Source organism: Juglans microcarpa x Juglans regia, chromosome 4S (assembly GCF_004785595.1).
Source record: "Juglans microcarpa x Juglans regia isolate MS1-56 chromosome 4S, Jm3101_v1.0, whole genome shotgun sequence".
In the NCBI taxonomy this organism is placed as follows: Eukaryota; Viridiplantae; Streptophyta; class Magnoliopsida; order Fagales; family Juglandaceae; genus Juglans; species Juglans microcarpa x Juglans regia.
This window is the reverse complement of record NC_054601.1, coordinates 1960322-1982056: the sequence shown is the minus strand read 5'-3', so window position 1 is coordinate 1982056 and position 21735 is coordinate 1960322. Positions and strand designations below refer to the sequence as shown.

The 21735-nt window shown below is 35.4% G+C and overlaps 3 protein-coding genes and 1 long non-coding RNA gene across 8 annotated transcripts; 2 read left to right on the top strand and 2 right to left on the bottom strand.

Moving 5' to 3' along the window:
• The first annotated feature begins 27 nt into the window (after positions 1–27).
• LOC121263563 lies at positions 28–541 on the top strand. The gene has a single exon (XM_041166526.1). The coding sequence runs from the start codon at positions 43–45 to the stop codon at positions 433–435; it is 393 nt and encodes a 130-aa protein (XP_041022460.1). The 5' UTR covers positions 28–42; the 3' UTR covers positions 436–541.
• Positions 542–9889: 9348 nt separating this feature from the next.
• Positions 9890–14922, top strand: LOC121263561 (probable E3 ubiquitin-protein ligase RHG1A). Of its 4 annotated transcripts, none has more exons than XM_041166524.1 (7): positions 9896–10055; positions 10492–10753; positions 12278–13481; positions 13579–13629; positions 13794–13835; positions 14030–14194; positions 14698–14922. In XM_041166524.1, exons 3-7 carry the CDS (start codon positions 12297–12299, stop codon positions 14848–14850), a joined length of 1596 nt encoding a protein of 531 aa, XP_041022458.1. In that variant the 5' UTR covers positions 9896–10055; positions 10492–10753; positions 12278–12296; the 3' UTR covers positions 14851–14922. The 4 variants fall into 4 exon arrangements, with proteins under 4 accessions (XP_041022456.1, XP_041022458.1, XP_041022457.1 ...); XM_041166523.1 differs by having other exon boundaries at positions 13737–13835; XM_041166522.1 differs by lacking the exon at positions 10492–10753 and having other exon boundaries at positions 9890–10055; positions 13737–13835.
• On the bottom strand, positions 14913–15159 carry LOC121263562. Its single transcript, XR_005940295.1, has 2 exons — positions 15028–15159; positions 14913–14992 (listed from the first exon to the last, which is right to left on the bottom strand). It is a non-coding gene; the product is annotated as an uncharacterized LOC121263562 (long non-coding RNA).
• Positions 15160–16276: 1117 nt separating this feature from the next.
• On the bottom strand, positions 16277–21330 carry LOC121263560. Of its 2 annotated transcripts, none has more exons than XR_005940294.1 (2): positions 18791–21330; positions 16277–18010 (listed from the first exon to the last, which is right to left on the bottom strand). XR_005940294.1 is itself a non-coding variant. In XM_041166521.1 (2 exons), exon 2 carries the CDS (start codon positions 20469–20471, stop codon positions 19218–19220), a length of 1254 nt encoding a protein of 417 aa, XP_041022455.1. In that variant the 5' UTR covers positions 20472–20910; positions 21144–21330; the 3' UTR covers positions 18681–19217. The 2 variants fall into 2 exon arrangements, 1 of the variants encoding a protein (XP_041022455.1); XM_041166521.1 differs by lacking the exon at positions 16277–18010 and having other exon boundaries at positions 18681–20910; positions 21144–21330.
• Between the last annotated feature and the right edge of the window lie 405 nt (positions 21331–21735).

Below are 21735 nucleotides of genomic sequence, written 5' to 3'. Positions count from 1 at the left end.
ATACTTTTGCACATGAAAGTCTCACTTCAACAAACAAATCTAATGGGTAGAGAGAGCTGGCTAGGGCTGGGCGGTCGCCTAAAGAAGGCAGTGAAGAAATTAGCATTTGTACTCAGCTTCAAACTGAGGCGATGGCGTTTGGCTTCCATTGTTGGCTGTGCTTTTACTAGGCGCCGGTTGAGCTTTAATGACCGAGTGGGCTTACATGGCTGCATCGAAGATGATCAAGGCGAGAAGTCCGATGGAAATAGTTCCTTTAGAGGGGTTCAACGAGCGAAAAGCTTTGCTTATTCCGACGATGATGTTGATAGGAGAGCGGATATTTTCATTGCTAATTTTCGTCGTCAGCTTCGTTTTGAAAGACAGATATCTTTGGAGTTAAGGTACTGTAATGGGCGTAGTTTCAAAGGCGACGAAGATAATCGGTCGTTTTGACCTTGGTTTCTCAATTTTGGTTGAAATTAAGGTATACCGCGTACCGCTAGATGGGGTTGATAAACAGCTATATATGAAGAAGTGAGGACTATTTCAGCAGAGGGATTTTGATTTATTTTTCTTGGGGTATAGATTATAATTGCTTGTAATTAAATATGTTTTATAATTAATGTTGATGATCCAGCAAAACTTGAATTGTACTATCCTATATATAGTATTATGAATCAAGCATATGTTTTTTTGCAGTGTGAATATATATACTTGAAAATCATCGCAGATTAAGGTATAGTTTGGATTCGAATATGAGTTGAGATGAGTTGAGATGGGTTATGAATAGTAATGAGATGAGTTGTGAATAGTAGTAAGATTTGTAAGTTAAAGTTGATGAATAATAATGAATAGTAGTGAGATGAGTTGAGATGAGTTGAAATGAATTGAGATGACTTGCGAATACAAACTGGACTTAAGATGTTTAGCTGCTCACTTGTACTTGTTATAGCTTTTTGATTTTTAAATTGAAGATCCTAGTAAGAAACTTGGAGGCCAAGAAAAATTAGTGAGCAAGCTAGCTGCTACCGGTTGAGAAAGATGGACATGAAGTACCAACTCTACCCACGATTCCCATGATATGAGAGCCAACTTCTTGAAAAGAGAAAAGGGGCATGCATTTTCTTCCAAAACCTTCCTTGATATTGTACTCTTCCTGCATGCTAAAGAGATACTCCGCCAAAGAACCTCGTTCAGTACCTAACGCGTACGTGACATGTTTCTTTGGCTTGATATGGAATATACACGGGGAAGACGTGCATGCCAACTGAACTATGCAGTCTATGCTATAATATGATAATAAAGTTAAATACAAAATAAGAATATAACGAGAACATTCAAACTCATTCAAGCTGTGAATATCATATATATATATATATATATATATATATATATATATATTCTCTAATATCCAAAGTGCTAACGATCGAGAAAAAGTAACAACAAGGTTTTGTTCATCAACTCAAGACTCTCTCCTAATTTTACGTTTTTGATAAAATAAATTTTGAGAGAAGATTCAAAAGATTAATAAGAGTGCTCCATACTTATTCATAATTGCTCATAATTGCAGAAGAAGTGCTGAGTCGATTACTTAATAAGAGTGCTACCGATGGTAAGATGATTGACTACAAAACTCACAGAGAATGCTATCGTATTTCTCATCTTTTCTACGCCAATGATCTTATGATATTTTTAAATGGCTCCAAAAAAATTTTAAAGGCTTGTATGGATACGCTACACACATATGAAAACCTTTTTAGTCAAAAGGTAAATCACATCAAATTTGCAATGTATTTTGCTAAACAAGTGCCCACAGCAAGGAAGGCAATTGGGCTTAACACTATGGGTTTTCATGAAGGTGCTTTTTCATGTTTATACTTGGGTGCACCTATGTGTACAGGTAGTATACGTGCCAATCATGTAGATCCCTTGATTCAAAAAGTGCAAAAGAAACTAGCCTCGTGGAAATGTGCTTTACCCTCGAAGGGTGGTAGACTTGTGCTAATAAAACATGTGTTATCCAGTATTCCTACATATCTCGAAGTGTCATACACAAGTTAAATCAGATTTTTGTTGATTTCTTGTGGGTTAGTAAGGATGGCAAAAAGAAAAAGAAATGGGTGGCATGAGAGACATTGCATGTAGACCTACAGAAAAAGGTGGTCTCGATATTTGGAAATTGGAAGAGATAGAGAAAGCTCTTCATATGAAATTTGTTTGGCAATTTATGTATGGCAATTCGCTTTGGGCTAATTTTTTCCGAGCAAAATATAAAGCTCCTATTCACCATTTCCTTCAGAATCAAGTTTCTTACGAATCTCATTTTTGGAAAGCTTTAAAACCATTGATCAAAGCGGTGATTAGAGGCTTGAAATGGATTATTAATGAAGGCAGGATCTCGTTTTGGTCCGAAAACTGGTCATCTTTGGGGATTCTTGGTGAATTCTCGGATGTTACGGATCCCTACTTGACTATAGATGAGGTCTTTTATGATATGAGAGGTAACTGAGAGAAAATACAAGAGATAGTGGGGAGCCCCATCTATGAAGACATGAAGTTACAACACATTTATCTCTCCTTAGGTCCTAATACCCCTATATGGAGAACAGAGTAGAATGGCAACTTTACAACCTTTTTAGTTTGGCATGACTACAACCAAGATCCTACACAAAAAGTGTCGTGCGCTAAATGGATCTGGCATAAATTAATTTGGAGTAAAATTTTTATATTTATGTGGAAAGGTATGTTTAATGGTTTGCCTTTTGACTAGAATATTTTGAAGTTGCATATTTTTATGGCCTCTAAATGTGAATGTTGTCAAGTGATTGACTGTGAATCTTTAAATCATTCCTTACTCTTAGGAGAGATTACGTCCTTTGTTTGAAATTTTTTTGAGGCAGAGTTGGGTCTGAATCTTGTACCTACTAATATATGGCGTGGTAAAAAAAATTTATTTTTTATTTGAAAGTTTGAGAAAGTTCTAATGATAAATTTGAAAGTATTTGTGTTTGAATGATGTTTAGAAAGGAAATGAGATGCTGCGGTGTCGGGAATCCTATACTGCATGGGTTTTTTGAATTTTTTTATTTTGGTAGTTTGTTTTTCAGCTTCTTAGTGTAATGGGGTTCTGAGTCGAGTGCTTTACAATCCAACTATAATAGATGCCTATATTTATTGTGAAACTTGTTTGTTTGACTTGATTTCAGTTCCTTTGCATTGATCTCTGGAGTATAAATTGTATAATTATCATATCCTTTTGTTGGATTGTCTTCTTCTTGTCAATTTTGACTCCATGCACAGATTGATTTGTGTTACGACATAGTTGTTCATAATTTTGTTTTTCTAATATCTCAAATTGTTGTTTGAAAAAAAAAAATTCAACCATGAACTTTGTAGAATTTTAAATGATCTAGATTTTTATGTTCACTTGTACTAGTATAATTCACTGCATATGAGCTACAAAGAGGGTGACTATTTTGTGGATTGATGTCATATTGATTCTAATTACACTTGTTGAAAGCATGACTCTCTCTGAATGTCTGAATGTCAGATTGTATTTGTGAACAATAAACCAATCTGAATTTTGGTATTTTTGTGTTTCTGGGATAGAGCTATTAAACTTGTTGAAAGAATGGCTCTCTCTGGGGCTTGTCACGATAGAGGGGAGGTAAGGATCCATGAAAGTTTGGATGAGCTTAAATAGCATTGATTTCTCTAGTTTTATAACTTTGGTACTTAGTTTAACGGCATGATTTTAGAGGTTGCGCAAAATACAATCTGATCTTTGTCTCATATTTGATTGCACTTCCCTAATCTATAAAAAATTTAAACTGCTCAATAATGAATTGAACCAATCATTTAAAGTGAATTTGATGCAGAGATCTCAAGAGGGGCAAAGATTCCTGATTAGGAACCACTTGATGAGGCTCAACCCCAAGAGGTTCTTCCTTCATATGAACACAGGCAACAAGATCCTTCCAGATTTTAACAATGTTGTGAATTGTTGAATTGTAACACTACTCATCCGAGTGCTTCAATTACCTGTTGTTGCTGTTGTGAAATTGTTTGGCAGTATTTAATTGTGGAATGATACTGCGAATTGTGGAATGATGCAGTGTTTTACTTATTGGTGCAATTAGATGTTATAATTTTATTGTCTCTAGTGTAGAAGAGTTGTTTTGTTAAGATTTTTAATGTTTCTCTACCAATCATATGTTAATTATTATTTGATTATTAATTAATATATATGATTGGTAGAATTGTAAAATATGACAAAAATAAATTAGAAAAGAAATATTATTATTAAATTAATAATATTTTTTTATTATTTTAACTAATAGATCATGGATAATCTAACGCGGGAATAGAATTGAGTAGAATAGATAAATGTAAAATCATGTGATATTATGTAAATTATGACTTTGCATTTGCATAATCCAATTAGAGTGCTCTTAAACATCAAAACCTGCGCGATTTTTCAAAAGGGTGATTGAGGACTAGAAGGAGTAATTAATTAATTAAGTGCAATTGAGAGCTAGCTAAGAATTGATATTGTTGAGCATGCATGTAGTAATTAATTATCAAACATGGAGATCAATTGCTAATTATACTGATCAACATGATCAGTTTCATAACAACTCGATCAGTACTGAAAAAGAAAAAAGAAATAAACTCATGATTAAAGTAGTTCAAAGAAAATACATGAGTCATATTATTTTTAGTATTTTTGTGTTTCTAAGCTAATTGTTAGTGTTTTTTTTTTAATCTTATTAATTGCTATATTCTTTTTCCCTAAAAATGATGTAACTTTATCCTCTAAGTAGTAGTAGATCAAGTGGCTGCATGCTACATACAATATTTATGAAATACGTAAACGCCGCGTAATCGTTTTGAAAAAAAGTAGAGTATACTATTATAAAAATAATTTTTTTTATGTAGATCCTATATTTTATTTATTTTTTTCAAAGCAATTATACGGCGGTTGCACAATTTACGATTCTAAATATATTTTCTCTTTTGATAATACCCAATCAATATCTAAATCGACTTTGCCCAAAATGTATGATATATATACTGGAATAAATTTCGGAATCATACACAAAAACTTGCAAAAGAAAAGAAAAGAAAAAAAAGAACATATATGCGTGCAACGCAAAATGATCGAGTAATGAAAACCATTATAAAAATGAAGAGTAAGATTATGGGAACGGACGGAGAGAGAGAGATAGGACTAGATGCAGCGTACCATATCAAAGAAGATTCATGGAAGAGTGAATTTATGGGAACAGCGGAAAGAAAATGCCTTGAATCATGCGTTTATCGGTTAAAATCAACGAATGGTTGAGAGAGAGAGAGAGAGAGAGAGAGAGAGAGGGTTTTGGGGCTTGATAAAAGAAACGAGAATTACGCATAATTCAGAGGTTATATATTACCGTGGTACTGGTATTGAAGGGAGATTGTTCACGCAACTCATGAAATTAGGATCAGAATCAGATTATCATGTATTCAGTTTAATTAATTAAGCTCAAAGGGTACTATTACTTGACCAACTTCTCAATAGCCTTTTTTCAACGAATTAAGCCCCCACGAGTCTGTATTTTTTACGAAAAAATTAAAAAGAAAAAAGGAAAAAAGTGCTGGCAGGCCAATTGCTTGCTTGGAATTCAACCAAATTAAATTAATTAATAAATTCAAAATAGTGTACAAATACAAACAAAATAAAGAATAATATTCCATTTGGCAGAGTTGGAGCCAAGTTACAGCGTTGTGGCACCATTTGGTCGATGATAAATTCTTTTGAGTTCAATTCAATTCAGTCTAATTTTAAATTAAGTTTAATATTTAAATACTCAACTCTCAAATTACTAAATTCATATCAAATCAAAATCTCTTTATACGTGGGACCGTAACTTTTTTTAATTCAATACTTTTTTATACGTGGGACCTATGATCTTTTTCAACTTTTCATAAATATATCTAAATTTATCTTAATATTTAAGTACATTTAAACTTATTTTAGATAGATATCACAAAATTCATTATATCATCTCAATTCATTACTATTTATAAATAACTCAATCCAACTCAACATCAAAACGCACGCTTAATTTATAGTTGACGACGACGAGAGGCCGGGAGATTATTACAGTAGTGCGTGGTGGGAGCTTGTTGCTGACTAATCTTGCTTTGTTTAATTGTTGGGTCGGAATGCCCGCAGATTATTTTTAATTGAACTTTTAAATAATAAAACAGTAATATGTGGGTTCAAGTCTCTATCTTTTTGTCTGTTTAATTAATTCGGAGAAATGACTAAATAACAAGTACAAATAAAAAACTCTTATATGTATATATATACATATATAACTAATGAATGAAATTGTTTTATTTATTTATTTATTTTGATTTTATGTATTTAAGATTTTGAAAAAAAAAATAATTTTTTATTAAGAAGTTGTGTATAGATTGTGGATGAGTTGTTACTGTATGATTACTCGTATTTGTGTTACAATTAATTAATCTTATTTTTCATCTTCTATCTCTCAATTTGTCACAAACGTAGATAGAATTAATTGGCTTTTTTTAGGTAGATCATATTTGAATAAAATGAGAAAATATCCTCAAATTAAAAAGACTTTTTCAATTTGTTGAGCTCCGTTGCTCTATTTGTTAATGTAACTCTTTAATGAGAGCTTTTATCCAAAAAATACTATTTATGATCATCAGGCATTCTACGTATAACGTCAAAAGCTACATCAACCCAGCTAAATTAAGCAGCATCTATAATTAATTTGGCACCTAATGTTGAAAGTCGGCCATGGTTAAGACATTCATCCCAAAAGGAACAAAATAATAATAATAAAAATAAATAAATAAAAGAGAAGGTACAGACAAAAAGAAAAACGAACAACAAATCGCTTTCACATACCACAAAATTTAAAACGCACCCTCGTCTTAAATGCGCAGTGCAACACACGCTCTTTAATTTAAAAACGGACCTATTTTAATTTGGTGAAAATTATAATTATACCTAACTAATTAAACATCGTTAAAAGTGTATCACATCGTTTTTTTTTTTTTAATATCTTCACCGTTTTACTCCTATCGATTTGTATAGTAAATATATATATATATGTAATTATTTAATAATATAAAGTCACGTAATAAGAATGATGATGATTAGGATATAGAGTTATTTTTCCCTTATTTGTGAAACAAAAATTAAAGAAAAAAAGGATGGGCCTTGCCTTGGGCTGGGAACGCTTGATATACGAATTTTAATTTTAATTTTTTTTTAAAAAAACAAAGGATTTTAATAAAAAGTTATAGGGTCTACTAAAAATAAGTTTGGAGTGAGAGTTATTAAGGGATAGTTTTATTGAGGTTTGAATAATTGGTAGGATGTAATGAATTATGAAGGAAATAATATTTTTGTGAAATATATTATTATGGTTTTGTAAAAATATTTTTACTTTTTAATATAAAATTATTTAGATGGATAGTAACAAAATTATGAAAAAAGTTTGTAAAACTTTTAATTTCCAAATAAATGAATAGCAATGCTGGAGGAGTGGAAGTAGGGGTGAACACCGACTTAGTCAAAGTCGGATTTCCCTAAATCCGATTTCAACTCCAACTTATGTAGGCTTTGATTTGACTCCGACTTATCAAAGTTGGAGTGGAGTCGAATTTTGGCTTTTAGTTTTAGACTTTTTTTTAGCTTTATATTTAGTCCATTTAAAAAAATAATTTTTTGTGGCCTTTCAAATTTTAATTTTTTTCAAAAAAAATTAAAACTAAATCATTCATTACTAATTTATATCTTTACTAATATCTAACTTATTTTTATATTAGACTTATACTATAGTATCTAATTACATGTTATCATACTATAGTATTACATATTATTTTTAGTGTCTAATTACATTTTATTATTTATTAGTATTACATGTTATCATATTAATGTCTAATTTAATTATATACTAGACGTTCTAGTGTCTAATTACATGTTATTATATTTTAGTAAATTAATATGTGTTATTAATTTATTATACTAAACTTATTTAAATATTAGCGTCTAATTTATTTATGTACCTGATTATGCTTGGTAGTAATACTATGATATTTATATATATTAAACTATCATTAGTCTATTTATATTATAGTATAAATATATTATTTTATAATAATTAGCTCATATTAGTATATTATTGAATTTAATTATATAAGTTATAGTTATATAACTATATTAATATATATGATAAATATATAGATAAATAAATATTTTTATAACATAAAGTTAGATTCGGATCGGATCGGAGTCGATTCAACAACATCTCTAATTTCAATTCTGCCTTCAATTGAAAAAAGAAAAAGTCTACTTGCAACCGGCTGGGGGAACCCCCACGTAACCGGTTGCATAAAATTTTTTTTTTCCACTTTCTTTTCGTTCTCTCTCTCTCTCATCAGTTTTTTTCGTTCACTCATAGCCAAGGATTGGAAGGGCCTCTGCGTCACGGTCAAGCTCACAGTTTAGAACCGTCAGGCCAAGGTCTCCATTGTCCCATCTGCTACCTCCCTCGTTATCAAGGCCCTTAAGGAGCCCAGCGCGACCGTAAGAAGACGAAGGACCTCTCTGGGACCTCCCCCGACGATGTCATCGAGATTGCGAAGGTCATGCAGCACAAGTCCATGGCCAAGGACCTCTCTGGGACCGTCAAGGAGATCCTTGGTATGTGCGTGTCCGTCGATTGTATGGTCGACTGGAAAGACCCCAAAGACTTGCAGTAGGAGATCACCGATGGTGATGTCGAAATCCCTCTGGACTGAGTTCCTCATTGAGGATTTTTTTTTTTCAAATATAGTTTTAATTTGTTTTTTTTTTTTTGGATAATTTGGGGATTGTATGGCTTACTATATTTTAGAAATTAGAATATTTGCAGGGATTTATATGCTAATTTAATTATGCTGATGGAGTTATGGTGTTAGTGTGATTTCTTTCGCTGGGTGATTGATTATTACGATGGAGGGATTTGCAGGGATTGTTACTTGAATTTCACTGCGATGGAGGTTAGCAGCGGGGTTAGATCTTTTGTGAGTGATGGCCTGCCATGGCTTGAGGTTGGCTGGTGGTGGCAATGGAAGGGAAGAAATCAAGAGAGAGTGAGAGTGTTTGAAACTTGAGGAAATTTTGCTTCTGTTTCAAGTAAAATTTTGAGAATATTGAAACAGGTTGCTAAACGGTAGTGTAATCGGTAGTTGCTATGATTATTATACAGAGTCAAAGGAAGATAGAGATGAAAGTGGCGCAGTGTGGTTACGGAAGACTTGACCAAAGATCGAGAGAGAGAGAAACGAAGAGGTAGAGAGGCTGCGAAGTTCATGGAATTACCGATAAATATTGATAAGTTTTAAGTTTTTCAATGATAAACGAAAAAAAAGAAAGAGGTGAGAGAGAAATAGGAGGAAGAAAGGGCTGAAGTGTGATCTAATTTGTCAGCCGGTTACGCAAGGTTGTATATGCCTATTGTACGTAGCATTTCTGATTTTCGAAATTTTATTCAGGAACGTTCCTTTCCGTGAAAAAGAGCAAGAGATTGAACTTGATGTTTGACCATTCAAAACATCCATCCCCAATCCGACGGCTGAGTTCTCACCAAACTCATTGGACGGCAAAATTAATGCAGTACTCCTAGTTGCATAGTCGGATGCTTTTAGTTTTATTTATGAAAAAATTTAATCGCCAGCGTAATTCAATTAGTTAAAATATAAATTTTATTAGAAATAATATTAATTTGAATTTATTTATTTGTTAATTTATTTGTTGAGTTTTTTATTTATTTGTTTTTGTAGCGAGTGCTGTGTTCTGTTGGGCCTACCTTGCTAAAAAGGACACCTTAATACGATTGGACTTTGCTTTCAGCCTCGGATCTTTCACGCGCGTTTCTGCTTCCTCCGCTCTCTCTCACTCTCTCTCCAAACATACTTCTCGCTCTTAAAGCCCAACCGTGAATTCTCTCTTTCTTTCTTCCTGAAATTCAAAGGAGAAAATATAAGAAGAAGAAGAAAAAGAAGAGGTGCAACGAGAATTAATACCACCTTTTCCACGACTTTGGAATTCTACTAATATTCGTCCAATTATTTTGTTCTCTATATATTTTTTTTCTCTATAATGTTTCTGAATATTTATTTGGGTTATTTTGCGATGAACTTGTAATAAAATTTTGCTTTTGTTGGACGTGGGTTCTTTATTTGTAGTCTTTTTTTTTTTTTTTCTAATAATATGACGTTCTTTGATTATGGATTTTATTGGTCTTGCTCGGGTGCGCATATTATTGGATTTTATTGGTTTTGGCTTCTTGGAAAATATTGAAAGAGCTGTCTTTCTATCTTTTGTTCCCTTTTATTTTCCAATGAATTCGAATAAGTTATGATTTTATATAGTATTTTTTAACAAAAAAATTATCTTGTAAAATAACTTTCTCTATGCGTTATTTTTGTGGGCATATTCAGCTTTATGAACCCTGAAATCACGGAGAAAGAGTCATTATATATATAGAATTCGCAAGGATTGTGTGGAGAATAATTCAAGCAGATGTTATGTCGTTAAAAAAGTTGAAAGAGAGCCGCTTTTTAGGGGGATGAAATATGGGCATGTGGCCATCTGGGTCCTGTCTTTCCTCCTTTCTTTCTTCCTTTTAATGTTCAGACTTCAGAGAGTTGTCAATGGGTTTGGTTCTCTTTGTGGGCATGCTTGATCACTTGGCTGCAGAAGGTCTTCCTATATGCTTCTGCGTTGTTTCTTCCTTGTTGCTTTCCATGGTTTATTGCATTTACATCTTTTCTAAATATTTTTATGTACTTATGATCGAAGTTTAACTTGTTAGGAAGTGGGTTTCTTCTGTTACCTTCTAATATGGCATAACTTGATGATGTTTGTGAGGCCTTTGTTTCTCAGTTGACCTCAAGTTTTGTGTCGTCGATTCGTCTCTATTTGAAACTTTATTAAATTTACAGCCAAAAATAAGTATTGGATCGTTTTGTTCTTGCTGAATTAGCGGATGGAGTGAGGGAAATGTGGGTTGAAGCTATCTTGTTTTTTTTTTTTTTTTCTCCTTGAACTTTCCCGTTGGTCTTTTTGATGCGTCTACTTTTTGTGCTGGTTGGTCTGCTTGGCAGTTTCGGTTAATTATAATAAAAATATCATAAAACGTATCATGATCGCATTGTTTCCGATGGAAAATCAATTTTTCTAACTATCAATGTTTTTTTTTTTCCTGAATGACGATTCGAAGTACTATGATTACCTTGAACAAATTTGAAGAGAAACTTTAGAAATTAAATTTATATTAGGATGGCTAAGAGATCGTAGATCTTCAGCTCTAAGCAGCCAAGCAGGTTTGGGAAATCAGCCTTCTAGGCAAAGAGCAGGGGTAGGTTTGTAAAACTTTCAAGAAATAATTCAGGAAACTGTTTCACGTGTTTTCAATTCCTGCTGATTGGTTAAATCAATAACTTAAGGTTGAGTTATTGTTGAAATATAAGGTTTAATCTTGTCCATCTGTCCAATGTTCCTATAATCAATAAATGGGGAGGTGAGGGTGTCAGAGTTTGTGTTTGGTAGTCCAAAGATGTGAACCATAGAGTCTATGTATGAAAGATTACTTCCCCCCCTCCCCTTAAATGTGGTTGTTCTTGATTTTTCTTTGGTGAAAATCTATATGTATGATTTTGACTTTCTTAGCTAGTTCATATCTGCTTGTAAGGACTATTGTTTTTTTTAGAAAGAGGGACGGTACTCCAAAGTTTATTAATTGCCCTCATTTATGGTGGATGAATACCATATTACAAACAAAGTTTGGGGGTTGCATTAAAAATCTCCAAACCCAAGCTTTAAAATTCCTAATTCCAAAATTAAAACCAAATCTATACAAGTATGTAAAAGAAGTTTCTATACATGCCTGACAATATCAGTATATTCATTTATAAATGCTTGTAAGGACTATTTATTTTGCTAAATTTGCAACTTTTCAGGTCCCCCTAAACTATGATTATTTGTTTACTGTGAAAATTCTGTCTTACATAATTCGCTGACAAATCTACCTGTGTACTGCAAGCTTGGCATCACTTTGTATATTGCCATATATGATAAGTTACCGTAGCATTTTTGTTGCTTATGATTGCTTTTCGTGCCAGTTAAAGAACATAAGTTAAATAACAAGTGATTTTGCTATTGATGATAAGACCGGCAGTGGAGGTTTCAGTCATTTACAATCTTTCGTTTATGTTATCATTGCAGATTTGAAGGGACCATATATATGGATGAATATTCTGGTAAAAGAGCTGTCAATGAGATTTTGGTCTCTAGGAAGGAATCTGGTCTCATGCTGAGAGATAACACCAACACTAGAGATCATAATGGACAATTTTGCAACAGACTTGGTTGCAGTGGCAGACTGAACTCCACAAGAGGTTCTCAAAATGGCTGTTCAGAAAAGCCCAAATCTCCAAGGCCTTCATTCCGCCCTTCTTCAAGTGGCAAAGAAAAAATTGGAAGTTCCTCTAGGACTTGCTCCACGATTAGTAATGGGAGAAAATACATCCCAGAGCCTCGGAAGAAGCTCTCTTCTCAATTAGATGCTGATTCATCTGAAACTAGTAGTGTTCAGGATGAGCCAGAGGTTTCAGAAGTCACACTTCCACCCGGAAAGATTCACAGAGGGTCTGAAATTGGGGAGCCTGGTAGTGACACTCTAATGGAAGTGGGAGGTTCTAGTGCAGCATCAGATACAAGACCACGGAGGAATCTGCATCAAAATTCTGGATTGCGCAACCGAGAGAATCCGGTCGCTTCCTCCATATCATTGGAATCTAAAAGCTCTGGCCAGGCAGCACGTGCTGGTGCAAGCAGATATGGTTTAAGAAATCTCAGATACAATTCAATATCTGATGCCATCCCATCAGGTTGCTCGGCTTCAGATGCAAGCCTCAGTAAGAGGAAGGATATCATGAAAAGGAGAAATTCCGAAGGGGAAAGTAGCTCCACTGCTAGAGGGAAGAAGATGAGTGGATCGTCATTGGAAGGAAAGAACTCTAGTTCTAGCCATGGCATCTCCATTTCCGAGTCAAGACGAGCAAGAAATATGCCTTCTAACAGGGATACTTGCGTCACATCAGTTCGGACTAGGCGATCAGTTAATGGCCACAACTGGGCAAGGCCCACCAATCAAGGAAATGGAAACAGTCTGTCACCAAATGGATCCTCTGTTGCCATCCCGCAAATGCTTCAATCCGACATACCTATGGACCCAAATGGTTCTAGTTCATCACATCAATTATCTGCAGGAACACCCTTGAGTCGTTCAATTTCTTACAGTCGACCAGGCAGTAGCAGTGAGAGCTTACATGGTGTTATATCAGCCAGTCCTGCAGAAGTTGGTATTATCCGCTCTTTAATGAATCAAGATAGTATCAGGCGCCACAACATAGATGGTATTGCAGAGGTACTAGGGATGATAAGTTCTTTCAAGTACACCACTTTAGTATTGTTTAAAAGAAAGCCTCATCATGTGGAATTTTTGCTTTTTAATGTTTGTGCAGCTATTAATGGCACTTGAGAGGATTGAACAAGATGAAGAGCTAACATATGAGGTAGTTATTTATGGTATTTGCTCTTCACCTGATATAGTACTGCTCATTGTTAACTCTTACTTGTCTTTGTACTTACAAAAAAAAAAAATCTATTTCTTGTCTTGCAGCAAATTCTTTCTCTGGAGAGCAACTTGTTTCTTTGTGGCATATATGTCCATGATCAGCATAGAGACATGAGACTGGATATTGATAACATGTCGTATGAGGTTTGTTGTTATGTTACAATGGTGATAAACTCACTTCTCTTCTGTTCTATCTTGTTGGAATTGTTTTTGGCTTGTTATGTTTTTGTTTGTGCATACTTGAAATATATATTTATCATGAATTATAATCGCATTCAAAAGGTGGAACCCATTTTATCTACAGCTGTTCTTTAAATCATTTTACTGCTACATGATAGGAATTATTAGCTCTAGAAGAGAGGATGGGAACTGTGAGCACAGCACTACCAGAAGATGCATTGTCGGAATGCCTGAAGAGTAGCATTCATGAGTCTATAATTCCAAAGGATGTAGATGTGGGCTGCAGTGAGGATAAAGATGATGTCAAATGCAGTATCTGCCAGGTATTTTCCTCTAATTACTACCACATCACTAAATTTCATGATGCAGATTGCGGGCTGTAGGTTTTTTCCCACGATTTTTTATACCTACAAAAAAAAAACTGAATGGGAACTGAATGAATTAGCCTTATGATAGACTTTTCACAGCTAAACCAAACCATTTTGAGGATTCTGGTTTCAGCTGGGATTGGATTCGATTTCAATCAATCTTAGATCGAGTGTTTAAGGGAAGTAATGTATTGGATTCATCCAAGTTGTAAAGTGGATAGAACTCCTTACAAACAATTGCAATCACTAGATGGTTCTTATGATCAACCAAGAACAAGTCATATCGTACTGAAGGAAGGTTTTTTGGGTTGCCAGGTTCTTTCGTATGTATCTAACTGGATTTGCACGTTATAACAAATGAAAATCAATATAGTCAATTTTTGGATTCTACCAACCTATAATGCATCGTTTTGAGTATTACTTTTCTTTATTTTCAAGTCTCTCTGATCTTTTTTTAGGAGGAGTATGTGGTTGGAGATGAAGTGGGTAGATTACAATGTCAGCACAGATATCATGTGGTGTGCATACAACAGTGGCTGCGGTTGAAGAACTGGTGCCCCATATGCAAAGCATTGGCGGCACCCTCACTATCATCTTTTTCCTCCTCTTAGTTCAATTTATTAGATCAGGTTGCTGGAGACCTATTTTTTCCTTTTGCTACAATATATGCGTGTTTCTTCGTTTGCGGCTATCTTTCTCTCCCGTCTCCCCCCTCTTTAGTGTACATATCAAATTCTCTTTCACCTCAATTAACTAATAAACCCCGGCTATTGGCTTGATAGGTGAACTTCACGTTGAAATTGTGAATAAAATTTCCTCTCTCTCTCTCTCTCTCTCAAGGAATATTATCAACGTTTTTCTTGATTTTAATTCCCCTTGTAGACTTATTATTGTATCGTTGCTACACCAGAGTTGTGTTCTTTGCCAGTCTTGGTGTGCTTTTTGCGTATTTTGTTGTGTGAATCAAAGGAGTTTTTTTATTTTTCTTTTCTTTCTTTTTTTTTTTTTTTCTGAAAGAATGGCACAGTGGATTCGAGGCCTGCGTCCGATTGTTTCACCTTTGAACTCGGAAATACATTGAACATGAGTCGAGTAAAATAACTTGTGCTTAAAAGACATCATTGCTTGGATCCTATAAATGTATTTAGCATCAAGTCACTTAAAACTATGGTGTTATCGATAGGATGAAGATCAGTACTTTTTTCCAAGAATTTTGAATCCATGCTCCTCCCCACCTCGTCCTTCAGAGATGAAGCTCATTAGGATTTATGATCCTTTCACTCGATATCTGGTGACAGTCTCAGTAGCTCATATTTGTGGCCATCCACATGAAGCTCATTCTTAGGATATTCATCTCAATTTCCTCACGGATTTGGGAAATATGCTTCCAGAGCAGCTTCAATTAGCACATTTCATCAAAACATGAAAGAGGAAATCTATGTAATATTCATCAAAACTAATAGATGAAATTCTTTCCTTCAATCATTATAGAAATAAATAAAATAATGTCATTGACTGAGATGCAAAGCAAATCAAGGAACCAACCTCTGCAATCTGGAAGTATGACATGCGAACAGCACGCTCATGAGCACAAACAAAAGAACATAGAAGTGCATGAGCAGTGAGCACAAACAAGCATGCCAGACTTCCAGATGAAGTCAGTTTTCACACTGAGACCTCACTAATCCTTTTTTTTTTTTTTTTGACCTCACTCATCTTGCAGATTATCTTTGACCTGGAGCAACCCAATTCCTCATCGTCATAGAAAAATGACAACTTCAGCAGTGTCCAAAGACAGATATAAGCCCTTCATACAAGCAGCAAAAATCCAACTTGATGTGTCAATTTGTAATTCGAATAGAGAAATTAAGAGACCTGAAATAAATCTAAGCTGCAGGATCTCCCAAGTATAACTATAGACGTAAGGTTCATGAACACATTAGTGATAAGAAGGGTACTGGGTGTATCAACAATGAATGCTTGGGTATATTTTTTCTCAAGCCAAAATGATCAGTCTTTTCCAAGTTGCTCCAGATATTTTTTTTTTATAAGTAAAGTAGAATTTTATTAATAAGAAAAATAGGCATAGCCCAAGAATATGGGATATATACAAGAGCAACCCTTATGCATGATTGTCTAAAAATACAAGGAAGTCATGAATGTTCATGCCATTAAAATATATTACAATTGACCAATGGCATAAAGTACAAAGAAAAAAATCATCGAAGCTCCTTGCATTTCTCTCCATCCATATGCACCGCCATAGACAAATCGATACCATCTTCCACATGGCTGCAATTTGAGAATCATCTTGGATGCGTCTCCAACTTGCTAGTAAGTCGACTACCTTGCTCCAGATTCCCCTAGGATAAACAAGAAATCAAGCAGAAATTTATGCAGACCCTACCTATTTGCATATGCAAAACATCTTTTCCTTTTCAGCTCATGTGCAGACCTAGCTCCAAACATCACAAAGCAGGACCTGATCAACAACTTACAGCCAACATCCAACATAAACATAAACATACCGGCATGGTCCATGGCACTGCTTCTGTCTACTATGCATTCCCCTTGAATTGTGTCATAAAATTACCTTTTTGTTAACAAAATTAATAAGTTTTTTATGAGTTTGTTTCCATTTTTTCTGATAAGAAAAGTTTGTTACCAAATTAAATAATAAAAGTACAATATGAGCTGGGCAAAATGGAATACAAAGAGATGACTCATACTCGGTAGTTTACCTGCACCACCTCATCCACATCTTTAACAATAGCTTCTTTTTCATTTGATAAACTTGCATCTGATAATTTCTTCACCGTTGATCTCTCACTCAGAAACTGAACCAAACCTCCATCATTCTCAGGTTCGTGTGGGTCCTAGAATATTTTTTAGTAGCCTCCCAAAAAAGCACATAAACTCCTTATCTTTCACCTTAAATCAGAGTGATATTACCGCCATCTTTCTTGGCCATCAACTGACAAGAGCACAATATGACATTGCATTTAGTCTGACAGGGTAAGAAATCCAGAATTCTTTTATTACATTTCCCAAGTTTTTTTCCTCTTTATGACCAACAAGAACCTTTGGTAGATTGAATATACACAATACTGGGGAAGATACAAAGTTATAGAAGTTTTTTTTTCATTATCATTAATCAATAGAAATGCTTATGTGCAAAACTGAAGTCAGAATTTGAAGGTTGATGATATAAAAAGTGCTGAAAATTTAGTGGAAACTGGAATGTTCTGTTCTAGCAGATTCCAACCATCCATGTGGTTTCACTCTTCTTCTTCTTCTTCCCCCCCCCCCCTATAGTTCAAAATCATCAGGCACAATGGTGCACATGGGATGGCTCAAATGGTCCTCGTTAGCTGCTAAAAAATTAATGTATAATTTCTTTGTCCTTCTGTTAGGAATGGCGAAGTATGTTAACCAATGGCTTATCACAGACAGCACACTGATGAAAAACAAAAACTAGAAAAGAAGTGTGCTTGTAGAAAAAGTGAGTGAAAGTTCCCACAATCAACAAGTTGATCATAAGGATATATTTATAATTTGATAAGTATAATAAGGATATTAATACAGCAAAGATATCCTCAGTATTCCAAGCAATGACAAACAAATTGAAAAATTAAGTATGAGCCCCTTATAAATATTACTACAGTGCTTTGCCAGCTTCAGATCCACATAACTACACGAACAGCATTTGCTTGACATCTGCACATTCTCTAGAGCGGTTGATGTCCACGAGGAAAAGTGATCCAAGGACATCTTCAAAAAGGGAGTTATAGAGTATCAGGGAGGAGATGGAAGGGAGGGGGGATATTAATATGCATAAATAACTGTCCAGTGCAGCCAAGTGGTCAAAGACGGATTTGGGATGTGCCGTAGACTTGGACATCGTGAGTTCAATTCTGCACTAGGAATTCCCCTAGATTGCCTGACTCATGGCTCACCAGGTAGGATCTTATATTTGGAATTTACTTCCCAAGAGTGAATCTAAAGGGCCGGCAAACTAGTGCTCATTGCCTTTTTCCCCTTTCAATATTGTTTTGCTAATTTCGAATGGCATTGCCTGTTATTCCTAAATTCAAAGTTCTCCAACATTACACAACTATATTTTCCAAACTACAGCTATGAATTCAATATGTCGGGTTGTCCTACAGCAAAAGTAAACAGAGATATCACAACTAGTTTTAGGCTCCATCCATGGAGAGAGGGGTCTATCCTTTAGAATGTGCAGTAAAACATAAACTTTACAACACGTGGAAGTTTCAGAAAATATATAAACAATATGAAGCCACCACTACTATTTGCAAGATGAAACACTAACATTTACAGTCAAAACTGTTCTTACAACACCACAGGAAGGGATGATACATTCGCATCAGGTTTAGTTATGTGTCACTTAGTTATAGAAAAGATGCCAAACCATCAAGGGGATAACAATGGAAGTTAATGTGTTATTGATATTTAAATTCCAATTAATCTTCAGGACCTAAAAGTACATACAGAGCATTACTGCAGCTCTTACACAAGATAATGTTTTACCTTTCACCACGCTACACAACAGTATTCTGGTAAAACTCTCTTAGTTTTCCTCCACATTGGCTGAAAATTACAGGAAATGCTTGAGATCTGTAGAGATGGCAAATACTGCCAAGATCAATGCTAAAGATACAACAGAGCAATCAATCATGGGCATTCTATTTGAAGGAACCCTTTGGTTGGTTGCAGTTAAATAATTTCCCGACCAGCCATGCTCTGCAGCAGGCAAATACAGACATTTTAATGCTCACGACCACAATTCATTTGTAAGGGCCAGAGCTTTAAGCAACTGGGAGAAATCTGGCTCATCTTGGCAGTAAGAACAGAACTTAGTGCAACAATTATCTCCAACAATGGTTGTCCACCCCTTTGCACCAGAACATACCAAACCAACCAAGTCTTGGAATGAGCAAAGATCTGTAGGGAAGTGTCATTCCTCAAATGCTTGCATACAAATTTTCTCCAGCAGCAATGGCCAATCTTCCCCAAGTTGCTGAGGATTCAGCTCCATGGCAACTTTGAAATCAAGCAAAGATATTGAGCATTGGGGTCCTTGCTCCTGCATAACTTCCATGGGTCCACCTGTGCTCTGCATATGTAAATGATTACTTGGCCACATACCTTTGAGAATTTTGCCTTGAATCTGCTGCTTGTGAGCAGGGTACTTTTTTGGCTCACGTGAACACCTTGCTCCCACCAACTCAACACAAGACCTGATTAACCGCTTCAAGTACACATCCAACATATTATTCAACATATTAGCACATTCCATGGAAACACCACCAAGGCCCTGTGCTGCCGCAATCTGCTCCACACGTTTTCTCAGTGTCTCTGTATCAGACAATCCACCACTATCATAACAGCTAACAAAATCACCACTGCTACTGAATGGATTAACTTTACGTGACCCGCCTACACTAGCTGAGCAAAATGGAATTCCTAGGGGGGCAAGTAGGTGACTTCTATAGAATCTCAACCGGTTTGACTGCTCCACCTGATCATCAATGACAGCTACTGCAGTCTGATCCTTACAATGTATCCTTGGCTTCTCTGCAGGTCGCTGGACAGCACCCTCCCTCTCATTCTCATATGGCTCAGCAACTGTTTGAAGATGCTGCACTGATCTCTGATAATCACATGGAGTCAAATCCCCATTTTCCATGTTAAACTTACTACTGCCATCTTCTGTTCCCATGGACTGATGTGAAACACACTCGACCTTCCCATTCGGTCCAAGTGGGCTTGGTCTATCCTTGAGCTTCCGATCACGTATCCCAGACCTACCCTTTCGCAGGGACACTGGCAGAACCCCATTAGACCACACAGGCACATTCTGATTCTGACCTGGAAAAATTACCCCACTTTGTTCATGCCCATCTTCCCCACCGGAACTGTTTGCAGCTTGTATCCCTAATTTTTGGGGACCCGTTAAATGAATTGGTGGTGGGGTCTTGGCTTGGCATGCATTCTTCAAGATTGAAATTATGAGTTGATTGTGCAGTGGAAGATTGTCCCTCCCAAAAGCCCGAATACAAAAATTTTCAAACTGACCCTTGCCCAATTTATGGCTCAAGAACCTATTCAAGTGATGGAAGTACAGTTTTGATTTATTCACCCCAAGCTTCTTCACTATCTGAGCTTTCAAGTCAACCAAATCAATTCTGGCGCTCTGCTGAGGTTGCATGTCTCGAGACACAGATTCATACACCGTCCGCAGAATCACAAGCCCAACAGTAACCGCAGTTTATCCCAAATCACACTTATCTCGTTTTCCAAACGACCCAGAAATTTCCCTCCCACATATCATTGAATGCAAATCCACAGCGGGATCCGACGAATCCCCAGAACCCCGAAACCCCAATTTATAACCAATTAACAGTATCCTTAGTTCCAAACAACCCCGAATTCACCAACCCACAAACCATACAATGCGAACCCAAATCTCATTTTTCCGAAACCAAAACCCTAGAGATCAAACCGACTACGGAGCTCACTAAATCCCACCTAATCAAGCTGAAGTTTTTTGAAAACCATGCACGTCCAAAACCCTAAGCTTGAATAACCAAACTTGGGCCCACAGCACCGTGCCTTCTCACGCACTGCACGAACCACAAATCGGACCACTGCACCAATGAAAACCCCTCATTCTTTTGGCCAAATTCAAAATGTTTCAAACTTCAAAGTCCCAAATTCGAAGTTGAATAAAAGAGATCAGGGAGTTGGACGAATTGAGTATAGGAAACATGGCAGGAAATAGCAGAAAAACGAATTGCAGAAGAATGAAGCACAATGAAGAGCAAAAAACTAGACTTGGGAGTACGCAAAAGAGGGTGGGAGATTGACAGAGAGCTCTGACCTTGACGAATTGCAGATAAATCGAACCCGAGTGACTGGGTTTCGAATCTTCGAAGGTTTGGCTCTCGCTCTCTCGCTCGCGCTCTTCTTTTATTTTTCTTTTCCAATTTAATTTTTTTCCACTTCTGTGCATTCTTCTTCTATTTTTTTTTTGGATATTTTCATTTTCTACTTATTTCTTTATTTAGATATTTCCCAGTAGGTTTGAGAATTGGGGTCACTGTTTTTATTTATATTTTAAGCTTTGCTCGCTCGGTCTCTGAAGCTCCTTCTCAGCATTCCTCCGTTCTCTCCTTTCTAAGTTTCTTGGCTGTTCTCTCAAAAAAAAAATTTCAAACATATATATATATATTTTTTAAAAAAATTCGTTGACTATATTCATCCCACTGTTTTGTCATATATGTGATCGCTTCAAATGTGTTAAGTTAACCTGATAATCAACATTTAGCGCGGTTTGAAGATAAAATATTTCATTTTATATTATTATTATAATTTTTTTAAATTCTCACAATAATAAATAATTTAATTTTTTTAAATTTTAAAATAATAATAATATTAAAAATTAATATTCTAACAATATTTTATTCTACTTT